The sequence below is a fragment of the Brassica napus genome, chromosome C7, assembly GCF_020379485.1.
Source record: "Brassica napus cultivar Da-Ae chromosome C7, Da-Ae, whole genome shotgun sequence".
NCBI classification, from domain to species: Eukaryota; Viridiplantae; Streptophyta; class Magnoliopsida; order Brassicales; family Brassicaceae; genus Brassica; species Brassica napus.
Window position 1 is genome coordinate 52,011,163 of NC_063450.1, and position 12,631 is coordinate 52,023,793.

Here is a 12,631-nt window from a genome sequence, read left to right on the forward strand (position 1 = left end):
ATATTTTGTGGAAATAAATTTGAAAAATGAAAATAATTTGGATCTTTATAATTTCAATAAGTAAAATAAGTAAATAAATATTTTCTTTTTATAATATCGACAAAAATCTAAACAATAAGTTTGGTTTTGAGCTAAGTAGAAAAAAACACAAATATAAATATCTTTCAACCATTAGGCAAAGAATTGTTTATGAAGATTTGGGATCCCAAATTTTATAAATTATGTGGTTGCCTAAGGCTCATGCCTCTTTATATTGGAGAATTCGTTGCATGTGGGAAGGTTGGATCTTAGTTTAGTCTGTATATTAGAGAAGTCGTTGGTAATACATCTAATCAATATTTAGTTTTAATTTTAATTCCTAAACATTTTTTTTGAATGAATGTTAAATTTATTCACCGAAAAAAGCCTTATTACAACTAGTGCATACTTTTTTGCAAAGTAAATTGCATACTAGAACTCAAAAAATAAGACTATAAACTAATTACATTCTTGTTTGAAACTAAAATTGCAATAGCATCTCCATTCCTCTCCCTCCTTTTTTCTGCACCAACTTAATTCTATTTCTGATTCCCTTCTCAATCACCTTTTTTAAAGCTGGTAAAGACATCATCTTCTCCCCATGCTTCAGCTTATTCCTTTCTGTCCTAAACATTTATAGCAATCAAGCAATGTATTCGAATTTAAGATCAGGTTGAAATTCATCCTCCGTACCGGTTAAACTTTACATATCTTTGTTTACCAAAAAAAACTTTACATTTTTTTTGCGTCAATTTATTTAGGAGAAACATAAATACATGAGGTCGTAGGTCAAATTGAACAGATATTAATGTCGTGTTTCAGTAAATTCACGAAGGTTGAGCAGAATAATTATTTATTTATCTTCTAAATAATTGAACGGCCAGTTGGAAGCAGGTATTTGCGACTATAAAGATTGTATTTACATACAATACACCCAAAAAAAGATTGTATTCATACGTTATCTTAGTTCACATTCTATATCCGTGCGAAGCAGAAATAAGTGGCTGCATTTGACACGAAATTAGCAAAGATATACTTTTAAAAAGTGACTCATTCGTCTACAGTAATGAATATATAAAAATAAAACCTTGTTTTTAGCAGGAGAATCAAAAAATCAAACTAGCAAAAAGTTTCTTTTTTACCAAACATGTCCATATAAATATGAGAAAGGTTTGTAAATGTTACACAATTGTTAGCTAGCTGGGGTTGCCTTTGGCAAAAATAATATTACTATACACTACTAGCTACTATTAATAACGTAAACATATAAAGAGGGGAGAGCGAGAGAAAGAAATAGAGCGCAAGATAGAAAGAGAGAAGGATAGAAGATGGGGAATGTAGAGGAGTACAAGCCGGTGATAGCCATGTTGGGGCTGCAACTGTGTTATGCAGGAGTGACTCTTACCTCAGAAACTACTTTGGTTAATGGACTAAGCCCTCGGGTTTTTATCCTATATAGGCAAGCCTTTGCAACCATTTTCATCTTCCCATTTATCCTCTTCTCAAGGTACTTAAAGTCATATATCCCTCTCTGTGAATATATGTATATAAATTTGTGACTAGTTCTTGCTAATTCCTATATATATGTGTGTGTTATTGTAGGGGAAGATCGAAGATATCTAATTTGGATCGAAGAAGCTTTTCTTTAATATTCATGGCCTCGCTTATAGGGTAAGTGTATACGTACACATAACAGATTTGTTTGTGCTTTATTTCTTTAGACCTCTAAGTTGATGAATCTTGGACTATTTTTCCTTGTTGTTGTTGCAGCATTACCCTGTATCAAAATCTGTATTTTGAAGGTATTTACTTAGCTTCATCGTCAATGGGAAGTGCCATGTGTAACATGATCCCTGCATTCACCTTCGTAGTCTCATTTCTCGCCGGGTATATACATAATATTACATTTATGCATCTCTCTTTATATGCAAATATTGGGAAAATTCAGGTGTAACCAATTACTGCTGATCCTCAGATATGAAAAGGTGAATTTCCGGAATATCAGAGGCTTAGCGAAGATATTAGGGACGGTCATATGTGTAGTAGGAGCCGTCTCCATGGCTCTGATTCGTGGACCAAAGATTCTCAACTCGGAATTTTCTTTACCGATAGCGAAATCGTTACTGGGAGATATTAAGGACCAGAACTTATGGCTGCTTGGTTGTTTATTGGTGTTCGTTAGCACTCTTTGCTGGTCTTTTTCGCTCATTGTTCAGGTAAACTTCATTAAACATGAACGATAATTACTTCTTTTTTTTGTAACGTTTCTTGCTTTACAAGAAAGCTAAACTTTGTTACAACAATACCCTAGGTTCCAATCTCTGCCTATTACCCAGACCACCTCTCTTTATCAGCGTGGCTGTGTTTATTCAGCACGATACAATGTGCAATCATCACTTTCTTTCTCGAGAAAGACCCAAACGCTTGGATTCTCCATTCTTACTCCGAGTTAGCGACGTGTCTCTACGCTGTATGCAATAAATGACAGTTGAATTTTTTTTTTTTTAAGCAGACATAAACCCTAATTTTTAAAATATGATTGTTAGGGAGTTGTGACGTCAGCGCTTTCTACTACGGTCCAAGCTTGGGTAATATCTCAAAGAGGCCCTTTGTTCTCAGCAATGTTTAGCCCTCTCGCTACAGTCATTGTCACAATCTTGGCTTCTATGTTCCTTAAAGAAGAGATGTACACCGGAGGGTAAAATTTAAACTTTCCTTAATATAATATTGCTGCAATTCATAAACATTATATTTATTATATCTGTTTGATTCCTTTTTCTTAGTTTAATCGGAGGATTATTTGTGATCATGGGACTTTACATGGTGCTCTGGGGTAAAGCAAAAGATGTTGATGTCATGATAATTCAAGAACAGATAGACAATAGTAAGAACTCAGAAGTGAAGATTCAAATCGAGGATTCTTCAGACACTGAAAAGTGTAACAAAGATCTGAAGAAACCCCTTCTATCCTAACACAAATCAACAGCAGAAATCCAAACACAACAACAGTTAAACGAATTCAAGATCTCTTGCTTCTTCTGTTTCTTAAATTTTGAAATATATTTGTTGTAATAAACGTAAATGTAGTTATGAATAAATAATCTAAGTCTAGCTTCAATAATAACAAACTTTAGTGTGGTCCATCTCGTCCTAACGATAAGCATTGGACTAACTCGTGAGCACTATCCCAAGACCACTTGTAGAAGAGCTGTCAGTCATGTTAAGAAGATCAGATCTCTTGTACTAAGATCTAAGTTTAATTTAGCCTTGGAAAAAATATAATGAGTAAAATGGTGCCAGCTGATAGAAACGTTAGAAGATGCCATAATAATAATGGTGCCAACTTAGAACATCCTGCGTTGAAAAATAGGGACGCAGTTTATTTTGGGCTCCTGGTTAGTATTAAACTGATTGAAATATTATCAGTCTCGATCCTTTGTGTTATTTAATTTGATCTTGTTTGTTGAGTTGCTATAGTTTTTTGCATATATAATAGACTCTCCATTTAAATTATTTATTGCTATTTAGATAAAAGTGTTATAAAATAAATTAGTTAGTCTTGTAACTCTTTATCTACTTGCCTCTAATTATATTAATTAAAATAATAAATATTATATAATTTGATAGTTAATAAAAATTAGATTAAATATTTAACTGTTTTGGTTTATGGGATTTTTAAAACATCTAATTCGAAACATAGGGAATATAGTTTTTATCATTGAGAAACATCTAAACATGTCATCAAATATATGTTTGAAATTCGATGATATTGCATATTTTTAAGAAGCAGACTAAATATAGAGAAGTCGTTGGTAATACACGTAATCATTATATAAGTTTTGAATTTGTATTTCCTAAACATAATCTTATTGCAATTAAACAATGTATTTGACTTTAAGATCAGGTAGAAATTCAAAATCCTCTATACCAAATTAGATTAGTAACTTTACACATTTTTGTTTCAAGTTAATTAGGAGAAACACAAATTCAGAGCTATATAAGGTAATAGGTATAACTGAATTCATATTAATGTCGTTCTTCAGTTGATTCACAAAATTTAACAAGATGAGGTTGGGAAGAATAATACTTCATTTGATCTTCTAAATAATCGAAAGGACGGCCAGATATCTGCGACGATAACAATTGTATTTAAATGTAATCTTAGTTCATATTTAGATTCGTAGAAGCAGATATTATTCTTAGACAGTACTAAATAAGTGCCTGCATTTTGCACGACTTTAACAATTGATCAAACAAAAATATAATTCACAAAAAGATAGTGATAACTCATGGACTCCTTCGTCGACGATAATGGATATATAAAATATGTCATCGTTTCTAACAAGAGGATAAAGAATGAAACTGGCAAAAAACATATTAGTTTCTAAAATATACTACTGTTCACAACATAAACATATAACGAAGAGAGAGAGAGAGAGAGAGAGAGAGAGAGAGAGAGAGAGAGAGAGAGAGAGAGGAGAGAGAGAGAGAGAGAGAGAGAGAGAGAGAGAGAGAGAGAGAGAGAGAGAGAGAGAGAGAGAGAGAGATGGGGAATGTAGAGGAGTACAAGCCGGTAATGGCGATGATATTGTTGCAACTGTGTTACGCAGTAGTGACTCTTTCTGCAAGAGTTACTTTGGTTAATGGAACAAGCCCTCGGGTTTTTATCCTATACAGGCAAGTCTTTGCAACCATTTTCATCTTCCCATTTCTCTACTTCTCAAGGTAATTAAGTCATATCCCTCTCTCTCTACATATATGGATATTAATTTGTACCTAGCTCTTGCTAATTCGTGTGTGTGTGTGTGTCTGTGAGAGAAGATCAAAGATATCTTATATGGATCTAAAGAGCTTTTCTTTAATATTCATGGCCTCGCTTCTAGGGTAAGAGTGTATATGTGTATTAGTATATATAAAAGACTTGTTTGTGCTTTTGTAGTAAGACCTCTAAGTTGATGAATCTTAGACTATTTTTCCTTGTTTTTTGTTGTCAGCATTACAATGAATCAAAATCTGTATTGTGAAGGTATTTACTTAGCTTCATCGTCGACGGGAAGTGCCATGTGTAACATCATTCCTGCACTAACCTTCTTAATCTCATATCTCGCCGGGTACATACATAAATAACATTTATACACCTCTCTTTATATGAAAATTTGGGAAAACAAGATTCATGTGTAACAAATTATTGCTGATCTTTAGATACGAGACAGTCAATATCCGGAATATTAGAGGCTTAGCAAAGATATCAGGGGCGGTTCTATGTGTAGTAGGAGCAATCTCCATGACTTTGCTTCGTGGACCAAAGATTCTTAACTCGGAATCTACTTTACCGTTAGAAAATTCGTTACTAGGAGATCTTACGGACCAGAACATGTGGCTCATTGGTTGTTTGTGTGTGTTCGCTAGCACTGTTTGCTATTCTTTATGGCTAACATTTCAGGTAAACTTTATTGAACAGCAAAGACTGTTAGTCTTTTGGTAACGTTTCTTGCTTTACACAGAAAGTAATTTTGCTACAACATACCCTAGGTCCCAGTCTCTGCTTATTACCCAGACCACCTCTCTTTATCAGCGTGGATGTGTTTATTCGGCACGATACAATGTGCAGTCGTCACTTTCTTCTTTGATAAAGACCCAAACGCTTGGATTATCCATTCTTACTCAGAGTTAGCGACTTGTCTCTACGCTGTATGCACATATAAGATTTATATTTTCTTTTCTCTTTTTAGAAATTGAATAATCAAAATATTAACATAAAGCCTAATATTGAAATATGATTGTTAGGGAGTTGTATCGTCAGCGCTTGCTTTTACGGTCCAAGCTTGGGTTATATCTAAGAGAGGCCCTTTGTTCTCTGCAATGTTTAACCCTCTCTGTACAGTCATTGTCACAATCTTGGCTTCTCTGATCCTTAGAGAAGAGATGTTCACCGGAAGGTAAAGTAATATTTCCTTAATATAAGATTAATACATACAATCCATAATTAATTAAACATCATTTTTCTATCTTTTCCTTAGCTTAATCGGAGGAATATGTGTGATCATGGGACTTTACATTGTGCTCTGGGGTAAAGCCGAAGATGTCATGATAAATCAAGAACAGAGAGACATTACGAATAACTCAGGAGTGAAAATTCAGATCGAAGATTCTCCAAACACAGTAAACTGTAACGGGGATCTGAAGAATCCACTTCTGTCCTAATAGGAACCAACAGAATAAATCCAAATACAGCAACAATTAAACTAATTCAAGATTTATTTCTTCTTCAATTTCTCAAACTCTGATATATGTTTGCTCTAATAAATGTAAACTGATGTATGAATACGTAGTCCAAGACTCCAAGTCTAGCTTCAATAATAGCAAACTATCACCGTAGTTTATCAAAGAATTTATATCGTTTTGATCAAATACTTATATATTCATCAATTTTTATTTCTAATCATTCTTAAACTAGGTACTTCTTTGCACCCAATGACCCACAATATATATCCATTGTCCAAGTATAACACGTTTGATTGAACCCAAAAAAAAACACAAAGATTTGTGTTGAAGAAATTTGCGTCTCGTTCCTGAAATATATATATATATATATATACTTTTTTTTTGGTGGAAAAATATATATATACTTAAAATGCTAAATTTTAACAGACTTTAGAACAAAAAATCAAAACTACTTCCTACCCCCGCATACAAGGCTTTTCTTTGCTACTCCTTTCAGACACACACAGTGAAATGATGAATATGGTTTATTGTACTCCTTAGTGTCGGCAGATAAGATAACGTGACATGAGTACTTCACAGCTGGACCATCAGTAAGATTACGACTGAAAAAATTAAATTCCCCATCGAATCCAACGGTTACCGTACAGCTCAGGTCTTCTTTCACCTTTATACACAAGTCTCATGGACCCAACACACCACTAAAAGCCCACTTTATCTGCTGTCACAGCCTCCCAGCTGTCCGATACTCCAATTTTGTTTTGTTTTATTTATTTTCCCCCAGAATATCAACGATTTTATTTATATACCGTAAATCCCGTAATCAACACTTTTTTTGGCAGGAAATGATTTGCTAAGAAGTAAGATCAAATATAATTAAGAAAATAGATTTATTCGCTGTCCTTTTTTTGCTTTGCTTGCCTTAAGAGCAAAGAATATTTAGATTTTCCTCTATTATCCTAATCATAAACATCTCTTCCCCAAAATAAACAAGAGAATTTGTATTCCCTACACTCAACATATACCCTATTTGCACTCTATACCCTATTTCCCCCCAATTTTTTTCCCCCCATCATCACCATTTTCCCACAACTCTATGGTATCTCACTTCTTTTTGGATATTGAGCTAATTTACTCAATAAACAACAACCGAGTGTAAAAATAAATAAATTCGTTTAAAACAAATTTTCACCGTTATTGTACAAGCTTGGCTTTGGTATTGTACCCGTAATAAGAAAGATACCATCTAACGAACTTTTTCAACCCGGTTTCCAAATCGGTTGTCGGTTTATACCCGAACTCTCTCCGGGCGGAGCTAATATTAGCGTGCGTGAACGGAACGTCGCCGTTTCCAGGCATCTCCACGAAGTTCCTCTTCGCCTTCACCTTGAGATGCTTCTCCAATATATCCACCAAGATGGGAACCGTAACCGGTGACGTGTTCCCTAAATTGAAGATCCGGTACGGTGCGGATCCACGTTTTTTCCCACCCGACCCGGTACTTTTACCCGAGGAGTCGAGAGATCCTAAACATCCTTTGACTATGTCGTCGATGAAAGTAAAATCCCGGGCCAAATCGACCCGGTTTTTTCCCCGGTATATCGTGATCGGTTTACCTTGGAGAATATTCCGCGTGAAGGAGAAGTAAGCCATGTCCGGTCTACCCCACGGACCGTAAACCGTGAAGAATCGTAAACCGGTAATGGCAAGACCGTAAATATGGTTATAAGTGTGGGTGATTTCCTCACCGGCTTTCTTCGTCGCCGCGTAGAGACTCGCCGGCTGATCTGTCCTGTCCGATTCCGAGAAAGGCACCTTCTCGTTGAGACCGTAAACGGAGCTCGACGAAGCCCATACCACCGCCGGCTGAGGATTCGCCGCCTTGCAAGTCTCGAGGAGGTTGACTAGCCCGGCGATGTTGCTGTGAACATACGACTGAGGATTCTCCAGCGCGTATCGAACCCCGGCCTGAGCCGCGAGGTGCATCACGTGAGTGAAGGCCACCACGTCGAAGAGCTTGGACAGGAGCTTACCGTCGTTGAGGTCTCCTTCCACGACGAAGATCCCACGGGAGGAGAGGAGAGACATCCTCGCGCGTTTCAACGAAGGGTCGTAGTAGTTGTTGAAGTTGTCGAGCCCCACGACGCCGTCTCCGCGTTTTCTAAGCGCGAGTGACACGTGGCTACCGACGAAGCCCGTCGCGCCGGTGACGAGGACGGAGATGCCGCCGGAGCGGTGGATCTGAGCGGAGGTTCGGACTTGTTTCTCCCACTGGATGCCGCCCCATGAGGCGGTGAGGTAGCGGCTGCCGGAGTCGACGAAGCTCTGGAAACTCAGGTAGGAAGCGGTGAGGGCGATGAGGAAGAGGGCCCAGAGGAACATGGTGCTCGTCGAGGCGAAACAGCGGTTTAGCTGTCGGTTTGAACGGTCGATCTTGAACTTACCGGGCGTTGACGGGAACATGAGCTCATCTTCTATGGAAGGCATGATTTAAAACTTCCTAAATATTCTCCAGAAAATTTACGGAAATGAAAATAAAAATGGTGAATTTAGAAGAGAGAGAGAGAGAGAGAGAGAGAGAGAGAGAGAGAGAGGACAGATGCAGATTTTTTTTGTTTTTGGTTATTTTTCCAAAAGCATCTGCTAAGGAGAAGAGGAAGACGCGGAGAAGTATATATACAGAAGACGAAGGGGGACAAGGAGACGCGTTAATTTTGAGTTTGACAGATTGGCTTCTGTCTTAACTCCTAATTAATTTGTTTACAGGTAAATAACTAAAAACCCCTAATAGTTTTATTTTTATTAAATTAAATAATTCAACATCCGGATTAAAATTTATAATTAGTTATTTTGATTTACAGCATCTAAATTTTAAATTTACAATTAGTTATTTTGATTTACTACATCCAAATTTAAGATGTACAATTAGACAGTTTAATTTACAGCACCTTCCAACACTTCTTCATTTTATATAAGCATTCGCAAATTTGGCCAATAACTCATCAGTTTCACTCATTCAACAATTATCACATGTTATCTAATCCCTAATCAACATTGTTTAAAGATATTGAAAACCAGAACGTGCGACCGACTTACAACTAATATTGCCTAAACTTAAAAAGATCAAATGCTTAGGTCAACGTGTGTAGTTTGTTTTTGGGTCATCTGATACATCATAGTTCGGTTTGCAAGGCGTGGTATGTGCATAAAAGTATATATTATCTTTAATCCAAAATTCGCATATTGGCAACAACAAAAAAAAGCTGTAATCAGTCACTAATAGTTACAATTGAATAAACGTATCAAAATCGTATATGGTTAGAAAAACTAATACTCCTTAAGTTGTAAATCTTGTGATATGTGAATAGTTGATGCATTGAGAACAGTGTGCCTTCGAATTCCGGATCGCCAAAGAACAGAATAAAAAGTTATTTTGATATATGTAATTACACAATTAGCAAATTAATCTCGTAGTACTACTGATTAGTGCTCTTTATATGATTTTGTCGACTGGTCATGGCCCGCATCGAGTCAGATTTCAGCAGAAAAGATTTGTTATCCAACTTTTAATTACAAAATGTCTAAATAATTTGTGTGAGTAAATAATTTTACTTTTCTCAAACAAGATAAAGCAGAGAGAGGACGTGCGGACCAGACCACAGCATTCACCATTGGCTGTTTTGGGAAAGCAATGAGAAAATGACACAATAAAAAACTGCGTGCCCTTCTCTAACATTACCGCTTCCCCAAGTCACGGTTTCACCATAAAAGAGAATGGTATGGGCCACCTTCTTACCGGAAGAATCGGGAGAGACTACTGTTTCGAGACTGGAACAACCGGTGATATCCGGTGAATTTGGACGGTGCTCTGGTCGTGTTTTTTTTAAATTATTTATTTTGGGTATATTTCTTCTTTACTTCAATGTTCCTTCATTTTTAAAAGAATTAATTTTACTTTCAAAAGATAAGACATTATTTATACAATGTCAAAGACTGATTCATACAGTATATCTTGTAATAGAAAATGTTTATATTCGATCATTATATTATGTTGTACGGATTTTATTAAATTTTGACGGTGTGGGTTAGAAAATGTTTATATATTTTTTTTTTTTTGAAAAAGAAAATGTTTATATTCGATCATTATACTTCTTCTTTTGATCTTTTGAACATCTTTAAAAATGGATTATTTATTTCAAAGTTCAAACACATCAACGGAATCGGACTATCTCCGAAAATAGGTTCATACTCTTTTTTTTTTTAAAACTAAAAATAGGTTCATACTCTTTTGGTAGGAAAAGAAAAGACACGTTACAAATGCGTGAATTAGTTGATAATTATGGGTTTCGTTATTATGTATTTATGTTTTATTTCTTTACATGAAATGTCGTCTCCGGCTAGTTCATTGTTTTAGGTTCATTTGGGAAGATTCTTTGTTTCCAGACTAAGTTTGTATTTGAGCAATACAAGATTTGCGAGATCCCGCTTGAATTAGAAATTATATATTTATTTTATTTAAACAATGGAGTAAGCGTTTTTAATGGACCAAGTTTAGTTAACCATTGTTGGAGTCTTTGTCTTTACGCAGCATTGCTTCATTTATCTTACGTAAATTTGAATCCATGGTAAACAATAATTATTAAAAAAAAAAAACTAGGATCCTTTAACACTTATATCATTTGGTTAGGTTTTGCGGAAAAGATGTACCCGGAGACGCCAAAATTACACCATGTTTATTAGGAATTTGTGTCGATTATTTTGATACATATAGTGATACAGAAATAAAGTGAATTTTAACTATAGTGTCATATAATATCAAAATGTTGATATATAATTATTCGACTTGATTCATGTAAATTGAACATACTTTATTTATTTGAGATTGGGCATTATACAAGAACACGTTAACTTTGTTTAGTAAATGTGTCTAATACAAACACAATTATGAAAATAAAGCTCACATTATATACTATCATTAGGTGCACTTACTCGATTAAATAAAGATTAATTTTGTATTAGTAAAAGTTAGAAACTATTACCTAAGTGACGGAACACTAATATTTTACAAAAAACAAGAGTTTAACCATTTGAGTAGCAGTGGAACCCCGTTAGTCTAATAGTTTGACTAAGTGTTCATTAATATTTATACACCAGCAGGTTCAAGTTTCAATTTCTGGAGAGAACGATGAGAGAACGATTTATTAAATAATTATGTAGGTTACGGAGGAAATACTTACAAAGGATCTTCAACAAGGTGCAAGTAAAACTCATAATTGTAATATCATAATAAATTAGCATTAAAAAAAAAACCATTTGAGTAGAGTTTGGTATGCAGATGACACTAGATTTTGGTATGGAAAAGTAAAGAACTTTAACTGAGCTTTCTAAAAATTATTCGATAAGCATAAGTCACGACTTTTCGTCTAGAAATAGATCTTTGGTGACGACGCCACATGACAGCATGTCGACTAGAAGCAATATAGAAATTTGAAGCTATTCTCTGGCTGCTTTTTGTTTGTTTCAGTTTTGATGTTAGAAAATTAAAGGAAAATAATTTTCAGTGATTTGTTATATTCGGTGTTGATTGTATAAAACTCTGTTTTATTTAAGGTGTATGTTTATTATATATAACTTTGTGATCATATGGTTTGATTTATTAGAATCTTTCGAAACAATTCTTGGAGAAAGAAGATTGCAATTTACGATTGCACATGCTATGGCCCAAATCTAAGAGACTATATAAGAGCAACCTTATTGGGAGTTAGAAACTTTCGGTTAGGTTTCCCGTAAAGCTTAGAACCCCACAATTACATACGCCTATATAATATATACATACATATATATGTATTTTAAGAATTTAGGAGTAAGAAACTCCCAGTAAAGTTGCTCTAACAGTTTAGACTTGTCGGGAAATAGACACACTCAAAGTTTCAAACAAAGCATAACAACAACATAAAACAAAGCATAACAACAACAATATATTCATCCAACTTCGTACACACGATATTAATTACGACAAACTAACAACATAAAACATACTTTTTGTTTCACATTTTAAGTAGAAAATAAGTCTTACTTTTTTAATTTAGTTACCAGATCCTGATCTTGTTGGATAATTCCAAGCTTGTGAAAACTTAACATATTATTAGATGTTTAATATGTTAAGATAAACACAATAAGGAAACCTAGAAATAGGAAAATGAAGTTTCTATTTAGGTTAGGTTTGTGTTTTTCATATCCCACATGTTAAAGGGAATTGTCTTTCATATAAATATAGGTCTAATGGAGAGGTGTTCCATATGATCTGAGAGAAACATATTGAGAGCTTTAGTTTTGAGTAGTTTCTAAAGCTAATAAGAAAAGTTGTTCTTATAACTTTTTGTGTTTCTAA

General features: G+C 34.8%; 3 protein-coding genes across 3 annotated transcripts; 2 read left to right on the forward strand and 1 right to left on the reverse strand.

The window, feature by feature from the left end:
- The first annotated feature begins 1,125 nt into the window (after positions 1 to 1,125).
- Positions 1,126 to 4,422, forward strand: LOC106408543 (WAT1-related protein At4g30420). Its single transcript, XM_048763247.1, has 7 exons — positions 1,126 to 1,525; positions 1,621 to 1,689; positions 1,789 to 1,905; positions 1,994 to 2,234; positions 2,330 to 2,488; positions 2,565 to 2,716; positions 2,802 to 4,422. The coding sequence occupies exons 1-7, from the start codon at positions 1,347 to 1,349 to the stop codon at positions 2,989 to 2,991; spliced, it is 1,107 nt and encodes a 368-aa protein (XP_048619204.1). The 5' UTR covers positions 1,126 to 1,346; the 3' UTR covers positions 2,992 to 4,422.
- A 172-nt stretch (positions 4,423 to 4,594) lies between these two features.
- On the forward strand, positions 4,595 to 6,222 carry LOC125590681 (WAT1-related protein At4g30420-like). The gene is made up of 5 exons (XM_048764362.1): positions 4,595 to 4,743; positions 5,221 to 5,461; positions 5,551 to 5,709; positions 5,806 to 5,957; positions 6,039 to 6,222. Exons 1-5 carry the CDS (start codon positions 4,595 to 4,597, stop codon positions 6,220 to 6,222), a joined length of 885 nt encoding a protein of 294 aa, XP_048620319.1.
- A 1,172-nt stretch (positions 6,223 to 7,394) lies between these two features.
- On the reverse strand, positions 7,395 to 8,893 carry LOC106410748 (UDP-glucuronate 4-epimerase 1). Its single transcript, XM_013851342.3, has one exon. The coding sequence runs from the start codon at positions 8,725 to 8,727 to the stop codon at positions 7,435 to 7,437; it is 1,293 nt and encodes a 430-aa protein (XP_013706796.1). The 5' UTR covers positions 8,728 to 8,893; the 3' UTR covers positions 7,395 to 7,434.
- Between the last annotated feature and the right edge of the window lie 3,738 nt (positions 8,894 to 12,631).